Source organism: Eleutherodactylus coqui, chromosome 12, assembly GCF_035609145.1.
Source record: "Eleutherodactylus coqui strain aEleCoq1 chromosome 12, aEleCoq1.hap1, whole genome shotgun sequence".
Classification (NCBI taxonomy): domain Eukaryota; kingdom Metazoa; phylum Chordata; class Amphibia; order Anura; family Eleutherodactylidae; genus Eleutherodactylus; species Eleutherodactylus coqui.
Genome location: NC_089848.1, coordinates 145,658 through 167,512, shown reverse-complemented (window position 1 = coordinate 167,512; position 21,855 = coordinate 145,658). Strand labels below are relative to the sequence as shown.

The following is a 21,855-nucleotide window of genomic DNA, read 5'->3' as shown; positions in this document are numbered from 1 at the left end:
TCGCCTCTGCAGACCGTTGCACCTGGCATTAGGGACAGAAGTGCTGCATAGGCAGGGAGAGTGTTAGGAGTGAGTGTAGCCTTCAAGAACCTCAACGGTCCTTTCTAGGGCCATATTTATCCGTGTGCAGTACTGTCCAGGCTGCTGTTGGCTGTGCTGCATTTTTTTTGGGCTTCTCAAAATCGCCTCTGCAGAGCATTGCACCCTCCATTGATACTGCAGGGAAAGAATTGTATAGGCAGGGCCACAACACAGTTATTATTCATAGAATATACGCAGTGCTGCCTGTTGGTGGGAAAAAACTGAAAACAAATCTATTTGTCCAGCCTCTGTCCGTCCTTACGCCTGTGGAGACGTGTGAGCTGCGTGAAAAACATTGCTAAATCATACGCAGCCAGCTACGCTTTACTGCTGGGTTCGCCATTTGCTTTCCTTAATTGGGAAAAAAAATACCTGCTCTCCAAGAGTTATAATAACTCTGCTACCCTCACGTTCTGTGACACATTAGCAGGGCCACAGCACAGTTATTAAACTTAGATAATTCATTCACTAGAGGCAGTGGGGCCTTTCGTTTTCCAAAAAAGGGCAAAAATTATATTTGGCCTGCAGTCTTGCGCCAATTTATTTCCTGCCTGTGAAATCAAATCACTGGTAATACAGCATGCTGAGGGGTAGGGGTAGGCCTAGAGGACGTGGACGCGGCCGAGGACGCGGAGGGCCAAGTCAGGGTGTGGGCACAGGCCAAGCTCCTGATCCAGGTGTGTCGCAGCCGACTGCTGCGCGATTAGGAGAGAGGCACGTTTCTGGCATCCCCACATTCATCGCCCAATTAATGGGTCCACGCGGGAGACGGTTATTAGAAAATGAGCAGTGTGAGCAGGTCCTGTCCTGGATGGCAGAAAGTGCTTCGAGCAACCTATCGTCTACCCGCAGTTCTGCGCCGTCCACTGCTGCCAATCCGAATCCTCTGTCTGCTGCTCCTCCTTCCTCCCAGCCTCCTCACTCCACTACAATGACACCTGCTCAGGAGCGGGAACACTCCCAGGAACTGTTCTCGGGCCCCTGCTTAGATTGGGCAGCAGCGGTTCCTCTCCCACCAGAGGAGTTTATCGTCACTGATGCCCAACCATTCGAAAGTTCCCGGGGTCCGGGGGAAGAGGCTGGGGACTTCCGCCAACTGTCTCAACAACTTTCTGTGGGTGAGGAGGACGATGACGATCAGACACAGTTGTCTTGCAGTGAGGTAGTAGTAAGGGCAGTAAGTCCCAGGGAGCAGCGCACAGAGGATTCGGAGGAAGAGCAGCAGGACGATGAGGTGACTGACCCCACCTGGTGTGCAACGCTTACTCAGGAGGACAGGTCTTCAGAGGGGGAGTCAAGGGCATCAGCAGGGCAGGTTGCAAGAGGCAGTGCAGTGGCCAGGGGTAGAGGCAGGGCCAGACCGAATAATCCACCAAGTGTTTCCCAAAGCGCCCCCTCGCGCCATGCCACCCTGCGGAGGCCGAGGTGCTCTAAGGTCTGGCAGTTTTTCACAGAGACGCCTGACGACCGACGAACAGTGGTGTGCAACCTTTGTCGCGCAAAGCTCAGCCGGGGAGCCAACACCAACAGCCTCACCACCACCACCATGCGCAGACATATGATGGCCAAGCACCCCGCAAGGTGGGACAAAGGCCGTTCACCGCCTCCGGTTTGCACCCCTGCCTCTCCCCCTGTGCCCCAACCTGCCACTGAGATGCAACCCCCCTCTCAGGACACAGGCACTACCGCCTCATGGCCTGCACCCACACCCTCATCTCCGCTGTCCTCGGCCCCATCCAGCAGTGTAGTTCAGCGCACCGTTCAGCCGTCGCTTGCGCAAGTGTTCGAGCGCAAGCGCAAGTACGCCGCCACGCACCCGCACGCTCAAACGTTAACCGTCCGCATCGCAAAATTCATCAACCTTGAGATGCTGCCGTATAGGGTTGTGGAAACGGAGTCCTTCAAAAGTATCATGGAGGCGGCGGCCCCGCGCTACTCAGTTCCCAGTCGCCACTACTTTTCCCGATGTGCCGTCCCAGCCCTGCACGACCACATCTCCCGCAACATTGTGCGCGCCCTCACCAACGCGGTTACTGCCAAGGTCCACTTAACTACGGACACGTGGACAAGCACAGGCGGGCAGGGCCACTACATCTCCCTGACGGCACATTGGGTGAATTTAGTGGAGGCTGGGACAGAGTCAGAGCCTGGGACCGCTCACGTCCTACCCACCCCCAGAATTGCGGGCCCCAGCTCGGTGCTGGTATCTGCGGAGGTGTATGCTTCCTCCACTAAAGCACCCTCCTCCTCCTCCTCCTCCTCTGTCTCACAATCAAGATGTGTTAGCAGCAGCATGTCGCCAGCAGTCGGTGTCGCGCGGTGTGGCAGCACAGCGGTGGGCAAGCGTCAGCAGGCCGTGCTGAAACTACTCAGCTTAGGAGATAAGAGGCACACGGCCCACGAACTGCTGCAGGGTCTGACACAGCAGACCGACCGCTGGCTTGCGCCGCTGAGCCTCCAACCGGGCATGGTCGTGTGTGACAACGGCCGTAACCTGGTGGCGGCTCTGCAGCTCGGCAGCCTCACGCACGTGCCATGCCTGGCCCACGTCTTTAATTTGGTGGTTCAGCGGTTTCTGAAAAGCTACCCACGCTTGTCAGACCTGCTCGTAAAGGCGCGCCGGCTCTGCGCACATTTCCGCAAGTCCCACACGGACGCTGCCACCCTGCGCACCCTGCAACATCACTTTAAGCTGCCAGTGCACCGACTGCTGTGCGACGTGCCCACACGGTGGAACTCTACGCTCCACATGTTGGCCAGGCTCTATGAACAACGTAGAGCTATAGTCGAATACCAACTCCAACATGGGCGGCGTAGTGGGAGTCAGCCTCCTCAATTCCTTTCAGAAGAGTGGGCCTGGTTGGCAGACATCTGCCATGTCCTTGGTAATTTTGAGGAGTCTACCCAGGTGGTGAGCGGCGATGCTACAATCATTAGCGTCACCATTCCTCTGCTATGCATCTTGAGAAATTCCCTGCAAACCATAAAGGCAGCCGCTTTGCGCTCGGAAACGGGGGCGGGGGAAGACAGTATGCCGCTGGATAGTCAGGGCACCCTCCTGTCTATTTCTCAGCGCGTACAGGAGGAGGAGGAGGAGCATGAGGAGGATGAGGAGGAGGGGGAAGAGACAGCTTGGGCCGCTGCTGACGGTACACCGGCTGATTGCCTGTCATCCTTTCAGCGTGTATGGCCTGAGGAGGAGGAGGAGGAGGAGGAGGAGGATCCTGATAGTGATCTTCCTAGTGCGGACAGCCATGTGTTGCGTACAGGTACCCTGGCACACATGGCTGACTTCATGTTAGGATGCCTTTCTCGTGACCCTCGCGTTGCACGCATTCTGGCCACTACGGATTACTGGGTGTACACACTGCTCGATCCACGGTATAAGGAGAACCTGCCCACTCTGATTCCCGAAGAGGAAAGGGGTTCGAGAGTGTTGCTATACCACAGGACCCTTGCGGACAAGCTGATGGTAAAATTCCCAGCCGACAGCGCTAGTGGCAGAAGGCGCAGTACCGAGGGCAAGGTAGCAGGGGATGTGCGTAGATCGAGCAGCATGTACATCCCAGGCAGTGCAACAGTCTTTAAGGGCCTGGCCAGCTTTATGGCTCCCCACCAAGACTGTGTCACCGCTCCCCAGTCACGGCTGAGTCGGCGGGAGCACTGTAAAAGGATGGTGAGGGAGTACGTAGCGGATCGCACGACCATCCTTGGTGACGCCTCTGCCCCCTACAACTACTGGGTGTCGAAGCTGGACACGTGGCCTGAACTAGCCCTGTATGCCCTTGAGGTGCTTGCTTGTCCTGCGGCTAGCGTCTTGTCAGAGAGGGTGTTTAGTGCGGCTGGGGGAATCATCACGGATAAGCGTAGCCGCTTGTCAACCGACAGTGCCGACAGGCTAACACTCATCAAGATGAACAAAAGCTGGATTTCCCCAGACTTCTGTTCTCCACCAGCGGACAGCAGCGATACGTAAGCAATACGTAGGCTGCACCCGCGGATGGAAGCTACGTTCTCTCTCACCATCCAAAACGTGGCCCTTTTAGCTTCATCAATCTGTGTCTAATATTCCTCCTCCTCCTCCTCCTGCTCCTCCTCCTGAAACCTCACGTAATCACGCTGAACGGGCAATTTTTCTTAGGGCCACAAGGCTCACTCAAATAATTTTTCAGAACAATTTTTATAAGTTTCAATGCGCTTAAAAGCATTGGAACTTTAACTTGAACCAATTTTTCGTTACACTGGGCTGCCTCCAGGCCTAGTTACCACTTAAGCCACATTAACCAAAGCGATTAATGGGTTTCACCTGCCCTCTTGGCTGGCCATGGCCAATTTTTGGGATGTACATTAGTACTGTTGATACAGCAATTTTTGTGGGCCCTCGCCTACAGTGTAATCAAATTAATTTTTAGCCCACCTGCATTACAGCTGACGTTACCTCAGCTGTGTTGGGCAATGCAATGGGATATTTCTATGTACCGCCGGTGGCTTCCTGGCACCCACCCAGGCAGTGGGTCCACAGGGAGTTAAACCTACATGTGTCCACTTGTAAAGAATCCCAGTCTGACTGGGGCATGCAGTGTGGGCCGAAGCCCACCTGTATTACGCACGACATTACTACCTCAGCTGTGTTGGGCAATGCAATGGGATATTTTTGTGTACCGCCGGTGGGTTCCAGGGAGCCACCCATGCTGTAGGTGCACACTGAGTTTTTAATACATCTGTACACTTCTAAAGAACCCGTCTGACTGGGGCATGCAGTGTGGGCCGAAGCCCACCTGTATTACGCACGACATTACTACCTCAGCTGTGTTGGGCAATGCAATGGGATATTTCTATGTACCGCCGGTGGCTTCCTGGCACCCACCCAGGCAGTGGGTCCACAGGGAGTTAAACCTACATGTGTCCACTTGTAAAGAACCCCAGTCTGACTGGGGCATGCAGTGTGGGCCGAAGCCCACCTGCATTAAGCACGACATTACTACCTCAGCTGTGTTGGGCAATGCAATGGGATATTTCTGTGTACCGCCGGTGGGTTCCAGGGAGCCACCCATGCTGTGGGTCGACAGGGACTTCACAATAGGGAGTTGTACCTGCCTGTGTCTATGAATTAAAAAGCCCGGTCTGACTGGGGCATGCAGACACCTTGACAGAATGAATAGTGTGTGGCACATAGGTTCCCCATTGCTATGCCCACGTGTGCAGCTCCTGATGGCGGTGGCACAGGATTCTATTTCTCATTGCTTCTGTACAGCATTGTGGGCTATCGCTCCGCCACTTTTAAAGAGGGTCGCTGCCTAGCCGTGCCAACCTCTGCAGTGTATGCCTGCGGTCCCTCGTCATGGCAGACGCAATTCTAAATAGACATGAGCGTGGTGTGGCATGAGGGCAGCTGAAGGCTGCGCAGGGACACTTTGGTGTGCGCTGTGGGGGGGAGGGGGTGCGGTTGGGCAGCATGTAACTCAGGAGAAGTGGCAGTGGAGTGTCATGCAGGCAGTGATTGTGCTTTGTTGGAGGTAGTGTGGTGCTTAGCAAAGGTATGCCATGCTAATGAGCGCTTTTCAGAAGTAAAAGTTGTTGGGAGGGGGGGGGGGGCCCACTCTTGCCGCTATTGTGGCTTAATAGTGGGACCTGGGAACTTAGGATGCAGCCCAACATGTAGCCCCTCGCCTGCCCTATCCGTCACTGTGTCATTCCCATCACTTTCCTGAATTGCCCAGATTTTCACACATGAAAACCTTAGCGAGCATCGGCGAAATACAAAAATGTTCTGGTCGCCCATTGACTTCAATGGGGTTCGTTGTTCGAAACGAACCCTCGAGCATCGCGGGAAGTTCGTTACGAATAACGAACCCCCGAACATTTTGGTGTTCGCTCATCTCTACTAGGAACCTATTTTTGGCAAAGTCCCTTAAATATTAGTCAGCGGTTAATGAGGGGAGCTGAAACTTTTTAAAACTTTTTTTCACTTTATTGCGATCAGTGCTATCCATTGGACACCACCGATTGCATTACTGGGGGGGGGATAGCACCGTTGTATAACGGCAGAAAAAGAGTAAGCCCCTTAGGAAAACCAGGATACAAAATGGATTGGAAATGTTTAAACCTGTATTGCAGATGGACCCAGTAGTACAAATTATTATTTTTTCTACTTTCTGTCCCGCGCTGTCACTCAGTGATGTCACGGGTACCCACCCCTGTCCAGGATCTGTGATTCTCAGAAACTGGTCAAGCACAGCGTATAAGAACACCTGCACAGTGCAAGACCACCGCTGAAGAATGGCAGTACCACATCAATCTTCTGCAATGACATTGCAGAGCTGAGATCATCAGTGCAGTCAAATCCAATTAGCTATGCAATACCGAGTTGCTGGAGGGTCTCGGTGCCATTAGCAGCCTGGACTCTACAATCAGTACTTGGTGGAGTTATGACTACGGGTGGCACTATCTGACACATTCTCAGTGGATATTATTGGATACTTGTGCCTTTCTTAGAGCTGCTGGCTACTAACGCCCTAGATCAGTGGTGGCGAACCTATGGCACGTGCCAGCAGGGAGGGCTCTGTGTGCCACCTCTGGCACGCGTGGCCGTCAGCCACTCACCACATTAGTGAATACCTGCAGGGGCCGTGGCTCCCCTGCAGGCATTCATTAAGCAGCGCTGCTGGAATTGCTTAATAGGGAAGAAGTGGTGTGGAAAAAGTTAATATGCGCGTCGGGCAGAGGAGGAGCGGTGCTTCCACAAGGAGGAGGGGGTAAGTATGTGGGTCTCAGGGAGCCGCTGTAGGGTGTCACTGTGGTACTGGAAGGCCGCTGTAGGGTGTCACTGTGCTACAGGGGGGCAGTTTTGCGGAGGCTCTCAGGTCGCTTTCACACCTGCGTCAGAGCAGCTGCACCTGAACTGACCCCACACAGAGGAGAGGTGGACACATGCGCACACAGTGGCTTCTCCTCAGTATACAAATCCTTCCCTAGGCTTTACGGTTTTTGAGAATCTCATGTATCACAGGTTTTCCACACTTAGAATTGAATATTGAAGTTCTGACCACTTCACGTTTCCTATTGAGGGTGTAAGGTAGGGTAGTGTGAAGTTTTAGGTTTGTGCAGTACAGATGTGTGTTAATAGTTGCATTACATAGGGGGGGGGGGTCACTTACTTATGAACTTAGAATTTTAGACTGAAGTTGTGACCTTTACTTGTTCTACATCTCTCTAAAGCCCAGCGACCACAGTGAATACTACAGATTTTCAGTGCCTTGGCAGAACAGGTCTTTTCCTTCTCAGTTCTCTTTAGTGGTGGGGTCACCTTTCCGGTTATTCAGACCTCTTGTAATACAATTACCTTATATTTTCTGTTCCGTCAGTGTAAAGCACTGGACCTCAAGCTGAAGTAAAGACATACAGGTCAACCCAATACGGATTCATAGAAAGGAAAGGCAGAAAATAAGAACACAGGACTAGAGCCTCTTCACAAAAGGCTTAATCCGAGAAACGAGGGCTGGGATGAATGGGTGAATCTAACAAAGTCCAACATGGCGGAGTAGCTGACAGCGTTAGGCCTCATGTCCGCTAGAAAAATACAATCCGCACAGATGTGCTTTAAATGCTATTTTTTTGCATGCTGATATCCTCACCTATAGATACAATGTGGCCGATCCACGGTTAAATGGAGCATGCTGCGTTATTTCCCATGCGCGCGAAAAACACAAATTGATTAAAATGCCATCTGTGGGTGCAAAATTTTATTTGACTGCAGATGGCCAATATGGAATGCAGATGTCACCCACAATTCAATTTTGCTAGTGGACAAGAAGCCTTAAAGGGGTTGTCCCGCGCCAAAACTGGGTTTTTTTTTTTTTGTTTTTTTTAAATAGCCCCACCGTTCGGCGCGAGACAAACCTGATGCAGGGGTTTAAAATAAAAACCGGGTAGTACTTAGCTGAATCCCCGCGCTCCGGTGACTTCTTACTTACCTGGTGAAGATGGCCGCCGGGATCTTCACCCACGGTGGACCGCAGGTCTTCTGTGCGGTCCATTGCCGATTCCAGCCTCCTGATTGGCTGGAATCGGCACACGTGACGGGGCGGAGCTACGAGGAGCCGCTCTCCGGCACGAGCGGCCCCATTCAGAAGAAGGAAGACCGGACTGCGCAAGCGCGTCTAATCGGGTGATTAGACGCTGAAGTTAGACGGATCCATGGCGACGAGGACGCTAGCAACGGAACAGGTAAGTGAATAACTTCTGTATGGCTCATAATTAATGCACGATGTACATTACAAAGTGCATTAATATGGCCATACAGAAGTGTATACCCCCACTTGCTGCCGCGGGACAACCCCTTTAAGGTCTGGCAGTTGTAGACAGCATCTGCCCACCTACCCCTCTGTAAACTCACTGATCTCACACAGCCGATTTGTCTGGTCTCTGCAGCGGCTCATAGGATCACCAGATTACAAGCCACTTTGCCTACATAGTAATATATATATGACATGAGACAGAAGGCAACTTTTTTTCATTCCAGGGGAAATTTCTTCCCCCAACTCCAAACTTGGCAGCCAGAATAACTGCCGGGAGCAGCAGCCCCTCGGGAGTCATCTGGGGTGCAGCAGTTTTACATGTCCTAGGCAGGCAAGCCGTCCTGTCTTCGCTGGTTCCCCATCACAGCTTCCTCTCACCTCTGATCTCCTGGTTACGCTGGGACAATCGTCATGCACTTTATATCACATTGCTGGAGGTTCGTTACACACAATGCATCGATGCAACACATCCGTCTGTCATATTGTTCCATGTTTATTACAACAGTAACTTCATCACCATTATAAACAACAGGCTGCAGATACGGTATATACATAGAATATACGCTTAGGCCTGAAGCAGTGGTGTCTGTCCTACTGGTCCCTCCATTCCTTTGGGGTGACTCTGCCAACCGGAGACAGGTTCCAGCAAATGCCTGCTTGTGTGATCACCTAAAAAGGAAGCATATGTGAAGTCACAACCCATCCAGTGAGCAGGAGAGACTGACGACCCGTTAGGGCACGATGACGAGCTTAGAGCTGCTGTAGGTTAGAGCGTACAGAAGAGAGATAGGCGGATCAACCCTGAGAACCAGACAGAACCTGAGGGACAGTCAGCAATTAACCTGTGAACAGGCAGTTGGTAATCTGTGTACGACTACCTGTTTACCGTGAATGGAGGTGGCGGGCCAGAATACTACCTGGACAGCTCCGCCTCCATTCACTGAGCGATCACCACCGTATACAAGCACAGGAACCATCATCTCCGGGACCATTGCCGGGCGCATCTCTGTTTGACAGTTGTCTCATGTAAAAGGGCTACAACATTTTTCTCATCTCCACTGAGGCAAAACACAGATCTAAGGGCTCCAGAATTGTATGAAAGGCAGGGTTGGTTGGGTACAGGTTCCCCAGTCCACCAAAGACATACCCCCTATGTACTACACTGTCACATTCATACACAAGAAAATAACCTGGCATTTATTAGAGGCATTGGGACCCCAGGGCCCGCGACCCAAAGGACCCAGGGCCCGCGACCCAAAGGACCCAGGGCCCGCGACCCAAAGGACCCAGGGCCCGCGACCCAAAGGACCCAGGGCCCGCGACCCAAAGGACCCAGGGCCCGCGACCCAAAGGACCCAGGGCCCGCGACCCAAAGGACCCAGGGCCCGCGACCCAAAGGACCCAGGGCATACAACGTTCCCTCCCTAACGGACAGAATCAGAATGCTACACTCTTCATCCGGCTCCCCGATATCCCAGTGTTATACCTGGAGCGCTGCAGTCAGTAAAACACAACTGTGGGCTTTAACATGACACACGAGCCGAGCGCCAGCCTTTACTGCAGCTGCAGCCAGCATTTAAAGGGCTTGTCCCATGATATGAAGATATCCTGTACCCGGGCTGAGGAATCCCTTTCACATCAGTGGAGGTCGGGCAACTGGAACCCCCACCAATCCCAAGAGCGTCCTAAAGAGAAGGGCACAAATGTATCACCAGCCCAGTCGCTTCCGTGTGAGACGGCTGAGTGCTTCAAGTCATCTAACCCGAGCAGAGCGGGATGAGGACCAGACGTTACCAGCCGATCAGAGTGAGAAGACGACCTGCTCCGAGCCGTCCCTGCACAGGGGGACCGGGCGATACCTTATTAAAGGGGTGTGTTACCCGCCGACTTCACTGCACGCAATCTGTAGTATTATAACTCTAATCTGTGTTTTGCTGTATATCTCTAGGAGACGGGGGACACTCAGCATCTAGGGTCCGGCTGCGCTGCGATTGGCCGTTCTATATATTATACCGCTGAGGTAACATGAAAGCTGCGCTGTGATTGGTTGTTCTATATTATACTGCTGAGGTAACATGAAAGCTGCGCTGTGATTGGTTGTTATATATTATATATCTGAGGTAATATGAAAGCTGCGCTGTGATTGGTTGTTATATATTATACTGAGGTAACATGAAAGCTGCACTGTGATTGGTTGTTATATATTATACTGAGGTAACATGAAAGCTGCGCTGTGATTGGTTGTTCTATATTATACTGCTGAGGTAACATGAAAGCTGCGCTGTGATTGGTTGTTATATATTATACTGCTGAGGTAACATGAAAGCCGCGCTGTGATTGGTTGTTATATATTATACCGCTGAGGTAACATGAAAGCTGCGCTGTGATTGGTTGTTATATATTATACTGAGGTAACATGAAAGCTGTGCTGTGATTGGTTGTTATTAGAGATGAGCGAGCACCAAAATGCTCGGGTGCTCGTTACTCAGAACGAAATTACCGCGATGCTCGAGGGTTCGTTTCGAGTAACGAACCCCATTGAAGTCAATGGGCGACCCGAGCATTTTTGTATTTCGCCGATGCTCGCTAAGGTTTTCATGTGTGAAAATCTGGGCAATTCTACAAAGTGATGGGAACGACACAGAAACGGATAGGGCAGGCGAGGGGCTACATGTTGGGCTGCATCTCAAGTTCACAGGTCCCACTATTAAGCCACAATAGCGGCAAGAGTGGGCTCCCCCGGCTCCCCCCCCCCCCGCACTGTCAGCGTAAAGATCGTTCTCTTCTGGCACAGCTGTAACAGCTGTAGCAGAGAAGAACGATGTTAGCCCATTGAATTCAATGGAGCCGGCAATACAGCAGGTTCCACTGAAAGCAATGGGCTGCCGGCGATCGCACGATGAATGGTCGGGAAGGGGTTAAATATATAAGCCCTTCCCTGCAATTCATCCAGAAATGTGTTACACTAAAAATATATACCGGCGTATAAGGCGACGGGGCGTATAAGACGACCCCCCAACTGTCACCTTGTACGCCGGGAATACAGCGGAGCAAAGAATAAAAAGCATTACTCACTTCTTCAGACGATCTGCGCCGCTCCTGCAGGCTCTTGCTCCCTCCTGGTCCACGGCAGAGTATTGCTTTCTGGACGCAGGGCTTGAAATCCCCGCCTCCAGAAACACAGCCAATCACAGCCATTCAATGACATCATTGTCATTGGCTGTGATTGGCTGAAGGCACGTGCGTTTCTGGAGGCGGGGATTTAAAGCCCTTCGTAGAGAAAGCAATGCTCTGCCGTGGACCAGGAGGGAGCGACAGCCTGCAAACACCAGGAGGGAGTGACAGTCTGCAGGAGCGCCGCAGATCGTCTGAAGAAGTAAGTAATGATTTTTATTCTTTGCTCCGCTGTATTACCGGCGTATAAGGTGACAGTTGGGGGGTCGTCTTATACGCCCCGTCGCCTTATACGCCGGTATATATTTTTATTGTAACACATTTCTGGATGAATTGCAGGAAAGGGGTTATATATTTAACCCCTTCCCGACCATTCATCCTGCGATCGCCGGCAGCCCATTGCTTTCAGTGGAACCTGCTGTATTGCCGCTCCATTGAATTCAATGGGCAAACATCGTTCTCCTCTGTTACAGCTGTGGCAGAGAAGAATGATTTGTCTTCTATATGTTCTCAATGGGGTCGGCGCTGCTGCCGCATATAGAGACGATTTATGGCCTTTAGAAGGACCGTTGGGGTTCTTGAAGCCTACAATCACTCCTAACGCTCTCCCTACAGCAGCACCAGCACCAGCAGCACTGTCCCTCAGCTATCTCACAACGCATCTGTGGCGAGCCGCGGGAGGGGCAGATTTATATACTCGGGTGACACCTGATCTCGCCAGCCACTCACTGCAGGGGGGTGGTATAGGGCTTGAACGTCGCAGGGGGAAGTTGTAATGCCTTCCCTGTCTTTCTATTGGCCAGAAAAGCGCTCTAATGTCTCAGAGATGAAAGTGAAAGTAACCAGAACACCGCGTGGTACTCGCCTCGAGTAACGAGCATCTCAAACACGCTAATACTCGAACGAGTATCAAGCTCGGACGAGTACGTTCGCTCATCTCTACTGCGCTGTGATTGGTTGTTATATATTATACTGAGGTAACATGAAAGCTGCGCTGTGATTGGTTGTTATATATTATACCTCTGAGGTAACATGAAAGCTGCGCTGTGATTGGTTGTTATATATTATACTGAGGTAACATGAAAGCTGCACTGTGATTGGTTGTTATATATTATACCGCTGAGGTAACATGAAAGCTGCGCTGTGATTGGTTGTTCTATATTATACCGCTGAGGTAACATGAAAGCTGCGCTGTGATTGGTTGTTCTATATTATACCGCTGAGGTAACATGAAAGCTGCGCTGTGATTGGTTGTTCTATATTATACCGCTGAGGTAACATGAAAGCTGCGCTGTGATTGGTTGTTCTATATTATACCGCTGAGGTAACATGAAAGCTGCGCTGTGATTGGTTGTTCTATATTATACCGCTGAGGTAACATGAAAGCTGTGCTGTGATTGGTTGTTATATATTATACTGCTGAGGTAACATGAAAGCTGTGCTGTGATTGGTTGTTATATATTATACTGAGGTAACATGAAAGCTGCGCTGTGATTGGTTGTTATATATTATACTGCTGAGGTTACATGAAAGCTGTGCTGTGATTGGTTGCTATATATTATACTGCTGAGGTAACATGAAAGCTGTGCTGTGATTGGTTGTTATATATTATACTGCTGAGGTAACATGAAAGCTGTGTTGTGATTGGTTGTTATATATTATACTGAGGTAACATGAAAGCTGCGCTGTGATTGGTTGTTATATATTATACTGCTGAGGTTACATGAAAGCTGTGCTGTGATTGGTTGCTATATATTATACTGAGGTTACATGAAAGCTGCGCTGTGATTGGTTGCTATGGGCCTTACAGATTTTCTTTAAAAACCTCAATCCATGTTAATGTGTCTTTGGTTCAAGTTTTAATCCCGGGCAACACCGAATATCCCTGCCAGCTTAATAGTCGCATACATGCAGCAACGATGTCTGCCCGTTTGGGGAGGCCTAGCCTATGAGATTCACCCACTCTCTGCGTGGTGTGGAAGCAGGGGTGCCCTTGTGCATTACCAGCTCTGTCTTGTGGCGCTCCCTGGAGAATGCTCTCCATATTTTAGGATAAAAGGTGGCCGATGTCCTTCCTCGGGATGAAAGCTATCCCCATGCCGAACCTCATAAAAACCGCTTCAGTGGTACGGATGTGTCCAGAGAGGACTGTAACTGTAGGCTAGGCCGACGGTCCTCGGAGACCCCTTAAAGGGCACATGTAGAAGAACTACCACTTGGAGAACTAATGAAAACAAAGCGTTATTTAGCGTTAGAAGCGTCGGCTTCTGTCTTCAGCTTAGTATTAGCCCATGTTTTACAAGCGCCTGTGTGGCCAAATAGACTGAGCTAAACATGTTCTGTGACCTACAGAGGGGTCATTGTACACGAAGGGGAGGAGAGAGTCACAACTGGTCCCCTACTATCAATGGTGGGTCCTCTGAGATATAATATATATATATTATGTGTAATCCTGCCTGTACAGCGAGGGGAGGAGGTGAGCTGTGACTATTGTGAATGGTGGACCCTGTGTTATCTATATATAGGTGTCACCTCTCAGTGTAATCCTGCCTGTGATGTTAGTGAGATGACGGCTGTAAAGCATCCCCTACAGATCATGAAGGATGGACTAGTATTAGGCTCTATGGTCAGTGTGCAGGGAGGGGAGGTGGTGAGCTGTGACTATTGTGAATGGTGGACCCTGTGTTATCTACCTATAGGTGTCACCTCTCAGTGTAATCCAGTCTGTACAGGGAGGGGAGGAGGTGAGCTGTGAGTATTGTGAATGGTGGACCCTGTGTTATCTACATCTAGTTGTCACCTCTCAGTGTAATCCTGCCTGTGATGTCAGTGAGATGACCGCTGTTGCCTGCACACGAGCAGAATTTCAAGCGCGTTATTTTAGGCACATAATCCGCCCCAGACCGCAGCCAATATACTCCTATGAGGATCTGCAGTTGTCCCCAGACGGACGGATTTGTATCGCGTTTTTTCACGCGAGTGAAAAAATCTGCGCCCTGTTCTAATTTGGGTCGGATCATGCGCGTGAAGCCTCCAATACAAGTGAATGGGTGCGTTTTTTCACGCAGTACATCCGCAGTGCAGCTGCGGATGGAGTCACTGGTTGCTATGACTACAGGAAGTAGGCATGGTAGGAGGCGTCCCAACACACAGCAGAGCTTCACAGGCACATTTCAACTGCAGATCTGTCCTTTCAGTCCCCTCATCTACCAGACAGCAGCCAGCAGACACCAGCCAGGGTGCACCCAGTACCTCCTTTTTTTCCTGGGGGGCTCTTCCTCCTCCGTTACCGCAGTACGTCCGAAAAAAGTGACATGGATCAACCATGCCCACAAAGACATCTGCTCACCGGGTGAAAGCATGCTGGCAGAATAATGTACCGGCGCCCGCACAAGCAAGAGGGGCAAAACGGAGTCTGGGTGTTGGTTTTTAAGCTGTTTTCCAAGGAATGGGCAGTCCTCTAGGGGTTGGGTTTACAATAAGGGTGTCTTCCGGATTTTTCTGCGCGTTTTTTTCCGCGACACATCCGCGTATATCCGCGCGTGATTTTTCACGCATCCGCAAGCACATTTAGGTACCATACACGCGTGAAAATCCGCGAGTGGAATCCGTCACGCTCGTGTGCAGGCGGCCTCCCCTACAGATCAGGCAGGACTGGACTCTGCATTTAAAAAAAAAAAAAAAAAAAAGCAAGCAGGATTTTTTTTTTTTTAAGACCAAAAATAAAGCAAACATTTTTTAAAGCATTTAACACAAAATGGTGATTTATGTAATAGACAGTTTTCTGCTAACACCCGGCACTGACTATTGTGGCCCGCTCGGACGCCCTCCGGCATACTGTTATAGGTAGTCAAGGGGCTAACAACTGTCAGACAACCATTTGCAGGAAGGCAGCCATCCCATAGGTGGCGCTGCAGAGATGTTGTATACTTACATATCCCCAGACGGCCACGCAGAACACCGTCCCCGAGGCCAGGATCAGGTTCCCATACTTGTCATGGAAGTCGGGGGACGCTCCGTGATGTGTCTGCCGGACCACCGGTCTCTGCAGGCCGCGGGCTACAAGTCAAGCAGACAAGTCATCTAGTCACTGACCGCAGGGAAGGCGCACACTACACAATGTGCTAAGACGAGGCGCACACTGGCATGTAAGCCCATGGACGGCACGCCGCGTCATACATGCAACTCATCCGAAGAACGAGCACAAGCTAGAGCGCGCATCACGCCTGTACGCCGGCCGAGCTGGAGCGCGCATCACGCCTGTACGCCGGCCAAGCTGGAGCGCGCATCACGCCTGTACGCCGCCCCCCCTCGCCTGGCCGTAGGACAAGCTGGAGCGCGCATCACGCCTGTACGGCGGCCGAGCTGGAGCGCGCATCACGCCTGTACGCCGGCCGAGCTGGAGCGCGCATCACGCCTGTACGCCGGCCGAGCTGGAGCGCGCATCACGCCTGTACGCCGGCCGAGCTGGAGCGCGCATCACGCCTGTACGCCGGCCGAGCTGGAGCGCGCATCACGCCTGTACGCCGGCCGAGCTGGAGCGCGCATCACGCCTGTACGCCGGCCGAGCTGGAGCGCGCATCACGCCTGTACGCCGCCCCCCCTCGCCTGGCCGTAGGACAAGCTGGAGCGCGCATCACGCCTGTACGGCGGCCAAGCTGGAGCGCGCATCACGCCTGTACGCCGCCCCCCCCTCGCCTGGCCGTAGGACAAGCTGGAGCGCGCATCACGCCTGTACGGCGGCCGAGCTGGAGCGCGCATCACGCCTGTACGCCGGCCGAGCTGGAGCGCGCATCACGCCTGTACGCCGGCCGAGCTGGAGCGCGCATCACGCCTGTACGCCGGCCGAGCTGGAGCGCGCATCACGCCTGTACGCCGGCCGAGCTGGAGCGCGCATCACGCCTGTACGCCGGCCGAGCTGGAGCGCGCATCACGCCTGTACGCCGGCCGAGCTGGAGCGCGCATCACGCCTGTACGCCGCCCCCCCTCGCCTGGCCGTAGGACAAGCTGGAGCGCGCATCACGCCTGTACGGCGGCCGAGCTGGAGCGAGCATCACGCCTGTACGGCGGCCGAGCTGGAGCGCGCATCACGCCTGTACGCCGGCCGAGCTGGAGCGCGCATCACGCCTGTACGCCGGCCGAGCTGGAGCGCGCATCACGCCTGTACGCCGGCCGAGCTGGAGCGCGCATCACGCCTGTACGCCGGCCGAGCTGGAGCGCGCATCACGCCTGTACGCCGGCCGAGCTGGAGCGCGCATCACGCCTGTACGCCGGCCGAGCTGGAGCGCGCATCACGCCTGTACGCCGGCCGAGCTGGAGCGCGCATCACGCCTGTACGCCGCCCCCCCCCCCCCCCCCCCCGCAGGACAAGCGAGAGCATGCATCACGCCTGTACGACGCCCCCCCTCGCCTGGCCGTAGGACAAGCTAGAGCGCGCATCACGCCTGTATGCCGGCCAAGCTGGAGCGCGCATCACGCCTGTACGCCCCCCCCCCCCCCAAGGACGAGCTAGAGCGCGCACCACGCCTGTACGCCCCCCGCAGGACGGGCTAGAGCGCGCACCACGCCTGTACGCCGCCCCCCGCAGGACGGGCTAGAGCGCGCACCACGCCTGTACGCCGCCCCCCGCAGGACGGGCTAGAGCGCGCACCACGCCTGTACGCCGCCCCCCCCGCAGGACGGGCTAGAGCGCGCACCACGCCTGTACGCCCCCCCCCGCAGGACGGGCTAGAGCGCGCACCACTCCTGTACGCCGCCCCCCGCAGGACGGGCTAGAGCGCGCACCACGCCTGTACGCCGCCCCCCCCGCAGGACGGGCTAGAGCGCGCACCACGCCTGTACGCCGCCCCCCCCCGCAGGACGGGCTAGAGCGCGCACCACGCCTGTACGCCGCCCCCCCGCAGGACGGGCTAGAGCGCGCACCACGCCTGTACGCCGCCCCCCCGCAGGACAGGCTAGAGCGCACATCACGCCTGTACGCCGCCCCCCGCAGGACAGGCTAGAGCGCGCATCACGCCTGTACGCCGCCCCCCGCAGGACAGGCTAGAGCGCGCATCACGCCTGTACGCCGCCCCCCGCAGGACAGGCTAGAGCGCGCATCACGCCTGTACGCCGCCCCCCCGCAGGACAGGCTAGAGCGCGCATCACGCCTGTACGCCGCCCCCCCGCAGGACAGGCTAGAGCGCGCATCACGCCTGTACGCCGCCCCCCCGCAGGACAGGCTAGAGCGCGCATCACGCCTGTACGCCGCCCCCCGCAGGACAGGCTAGAGCGCGCATCACGCCTGTACGCCGCCCCCCGCAGGACAGGCTAGAGCGCGCATCACGCCTGTACGCCGCCCCCCGCAGGACAGGCTAGAGCGCGCATCACGCCTGTACGCCGCCCCCCGCAGGACAGGCTAGAGCGCGCATCACGCCTGTACGCCGCCCCCCGCAGGACAGGCTAGAGCGCGCATCACGCCTGTACGCCGCCCCCCGCAGGACAGGCTAGAGCGCGCATCACGCCTGTACGCCGCCCCCCGCAGGACAGGCTAGAGCGCGCATCACGCCTGTACGCCGCCCCCCGCAGGACAGGCTAGAGCGCGCATCACGCCTGTACGCCGCCCCCCGCAGGACAGGCTAGAGCGCGCATCACGCCTGTACGCCCCCCGCAGGACAGGCGAGAGCGCGCATCACACCTCTACGCCCCCCGCAGGACAGGCTAGAGCGCGCATCACGCCTGTACGCCCCCCGCAGGACAGGCTAGAGCGCGCATCACACCTCTACGCCCCCCGCAGGACAGGCTAGAGCGCGCATCACACCTCTACGCCCCCCGCAGGACAGGCTAGAGCGCGCATCACACCTCTACGCCCCCCGCAGGACAGGCTAGAGCGCGCATCACGCCTGTACGCCGCCCCCCGCAGGACAGGCTAGAGCGCGCATCACGCCTGTACGCCGGACACCTTGTGGAGAGCATCAGCAGTCACACATCCCACCCCCACCACCTGCATATGGCCAGGGGCCACACAAAGCATTACATGAGCCCCACAAGCCCCGCCCCCGCGCAGCCCCATCCTGAAGCAGAACTGCAGGGAATTTTAACAATTTTATTTCGGCCCCTCCGGTGGACGGGAGTAGCAGTACCGCGGTCGGCCTCAGGGGGGCGCACACGAGCCGTACTAATAGAAGCTGCTGCTGACAGAAGCCACACCGCTGTGTACTGAGGGGGGGACATCACCGGCCGCCGCCGGAAGAGAACTACTTACTGGTTGGCGGGACCAAAGTCACCCACCGCCCGGCAGAGAATACTTACCGGCCAGGGTCAGCGCGGACCTCGCCAGTGGAAACATTTCTGCTCTACCCTTGGTGGGAATGAAGAACAAGATGGCGGCTCCGGATATCCTGTAGCTCTGATGACGCCACACCCATGTGACCGGCCATGTGACCGGCCATGTGACCGGCCTGTTGGGTGGGAGGAGCCATTCAAGAGAGTTTCTGGAAATAGTTAGACAGCTTGTTGGTGCCGGGAGCTCCCGCCGTCCCCGAGATGGTCTCTGCGGCGGTAGGTCAGACTCCCCGTACACACACCCCGGCCGCAAGTGTGCATCTTGTATATGGCGGGGCCTCCGCAGAGCAGGGGCCGGGCTGCCTGGGGATGTGTATACTGCCCCCGGATGTACAGTATATAGTATATGCTGTATATAGGTGTAGATGTGTATACTGCCCCCGGATGTACAGTATATAGTATAGGCTGTATATAGGTGTAGATGTGTATACTGCCCCCGGATGTACAGTATATAGTATATGCTGTATATAGGTGTAGATGTGTATACTGCCCCCGGATGTACAGTATATAGTATAGACTGTATATAGGTATAGATGTGTATACTGCCCCCGGATGTACAGTATATAGTATAGACTGTATATAGGTATAGATGTGTATACTGCCCCCGGATGTACAGTGTATAGTATAGGCTGTATATAGGTATAGATGTGTATACTGCCCCCGGATGTACAGTATATAGTATAGGCTGTATATAGGTATAGATGTGTATACTGCCCCCGGATGTACAGTATATAGTATATGCTGTATATAGGTGTAGATGTGTATACTGCCCCCGGATGTACAGTATATAGTATAGACTGTATATAGGTATAGATGTGTATACTGCCCCCGGATGTACAGTATATAGTATAGGCCTGTATATAGGTATAGATGTGTATACTGCCCCCGGATGTACAGTATATAGTATAGGCTGTATATAGGTATAGATGTGTATACTGCCCCCGGATGTACAGTGTATAGTATAGGCTGTATATAGGTGTAGATGTGTATACTGCCCCCGGATGTACAGTATATAGTATAGGCTGTATATAGGTGTAGATGTGTATACTGCCCCCGGATGTACAGTATATAGTATAGGCTGTATATAGGTGTAGATGTGTATACTGCCCCCGGATGTACAGTATATAGTATAGACTGTATATAGGTGTAGATGTGTATACTGCCCCCGGATGTACAGTATATAGTATAGGCTGTATATAGGTGTAGATGTGTATACTGCCCCCGGATGTACAGTATATAGTATAGGCTGTATATAGGTGTAGATGTGTATACTGCCCCCGGATGTACAGTATATAGTATAGGCTGTATATAGGTGTAGATGTGTATACTGCCCCCGGATGTACAGTATATACTATAGGCTGTATATAGGTGTAGATGTGTATACTGCCCCCGGATGTACAGTATATAGTATAGGCTGTATATAGGTGTAGATGTGTATACTGCCCCCGGATGTACAGTATATAGTATAGGCTGTATATAGGTATAGATGTGTATACTGCCCCCGGATGTACAGTATATACTATAGGCTGTATATAGGTGTAGATGTGTATACTGCCCCCGGATGTACAGTATATAGTATAGGCTGTATATAGGTGTAGATGTGTATACTGCCCCCGGATGTACAGTATATAGTATAGGCTGTATATAGGTGTAGATGTGTATACTGTCCCCGGATGTACAGTATATAGTATAGACTGTATATAGGTGTAGATGTGTATACTGCCCCCGGATGTACAGTATATTAGTATAGGCTGTATATAGGTGTAGATGTGTATACTGCCCCCGGATGTACAGTATATAGTATAGGCTGTATATAGGTGTAGATGTGTATACTGCCCCCGGATGTACAGTATATAGTATAGGCTGTATATAGGTGTAGATGTGTATACTGCCCCCCGGATGTACAGTATATAGTATAGGCTGTATATAGGTGTAGATGTGTATACTGCCCCCGGACGTACAGTATATAGTATAGACTGTATATAGGTGTAGATGTGTATACTGCCCCCGGATGTACAGTATATAGTATAGACTGTATATAGGTATAGATGTGTATACTGCCCCCAGATGTACAGTATATAGTATAGGCTGTATATAGGTGTAGATGTGTATACTGCCCCCGGATGTACAGTATATAGTATAGACTGTATATAGGTGTAGATGTGTATACTGCCCCCGGATGTACAGTATATAGTATAGGCTGTATATAGGTGTAGATGTGTATACTGCCCCCGGATGTACAGTATATAGTATAGACTGTATATAGGTATAGATGTGTATACTGCCCCCGGATGTACAGTATATAGTATAGACTGTATATAGGTGTAGATGTGTATACTGCCCCCGGATGTACAGTATATAGTATAGACTGTATATAGGTGTAGATGTGTATACTGCCCCCGGATGTACAGTGTATAGTATAGACTGTATATAGGTGTAGATGTGTATACTGCCCCCGGATGTACAGTGTATAGTATAGGCTGTATATAGGTGTAGATGTGTATACTGCCCCCGGATGTACAGTATATAGTATAGGCTGTATATAGGTGTAGATGTGTATACTGCCCCCGGATGTACAGTATATAGTATAGGCTGTATATAGGTGTAGATGTGTATACTGCCCCCGGATGTACAGTATATAGTATAGGCTGTATATAGGTGTAGATGTGTATACTGCCCCCGGATGTACAGTATATAGTATAGGCTGTATATAGGTGTAGATGTGTATACTGCCCCCGGATGTACAGTATATAGTATAGGCTGTATATAGGTGTAGATGTGTATACTGCCCCCGGATGTACAGTATATAGTATAGGCTGTATATAGGTGTAGATGTGTATACTGCCCCCGGATGTACAGTATATAGTATAGGCTGTATATAGGTATAGATGTGTATACTGCCCCCGGATGTACAGTATATAGTATAGACCACATGTGTCAAACACAAGGCCCGCGGGCCGAATCCGGCCCGCTGCCTTGT

General features: G+C 52.8%; 1 protein-coding gene across 1 annotated transcript; it reads right to left on the bottom strand.

Moving 5' to 3' along the window:
• Nucleotides 1-8,851: 8,851 nt before the first annotated feature.
• COX7B (cytochrome c oxidase subunit 7B) lies at nucleotides 8,852-18,981 on the bottom strand. Its single transcript, XM_066584484.1, has 3 exons — nucleotides 18,843-18,981; nucleotides 15,487-15,611; nucleotides 8,852-9,047 (listed from the first exon to the last, which is right to left on the bottom strand). Exons 1-3 carry the CDS (start codon nucleotides 18,877-18,879, stop codon nucleotides 8,970-8,972), a joined length of 240 nt encoding a protein of 79 aa, XP_066440581.1. The 5' UTR covers nucleotides 18,880-18,981; the 3' UTR covers nucleotides 8,852-8,969.
• Nucleotides 18,982-21,855: the final 2,874 nt, after the last annotated feature.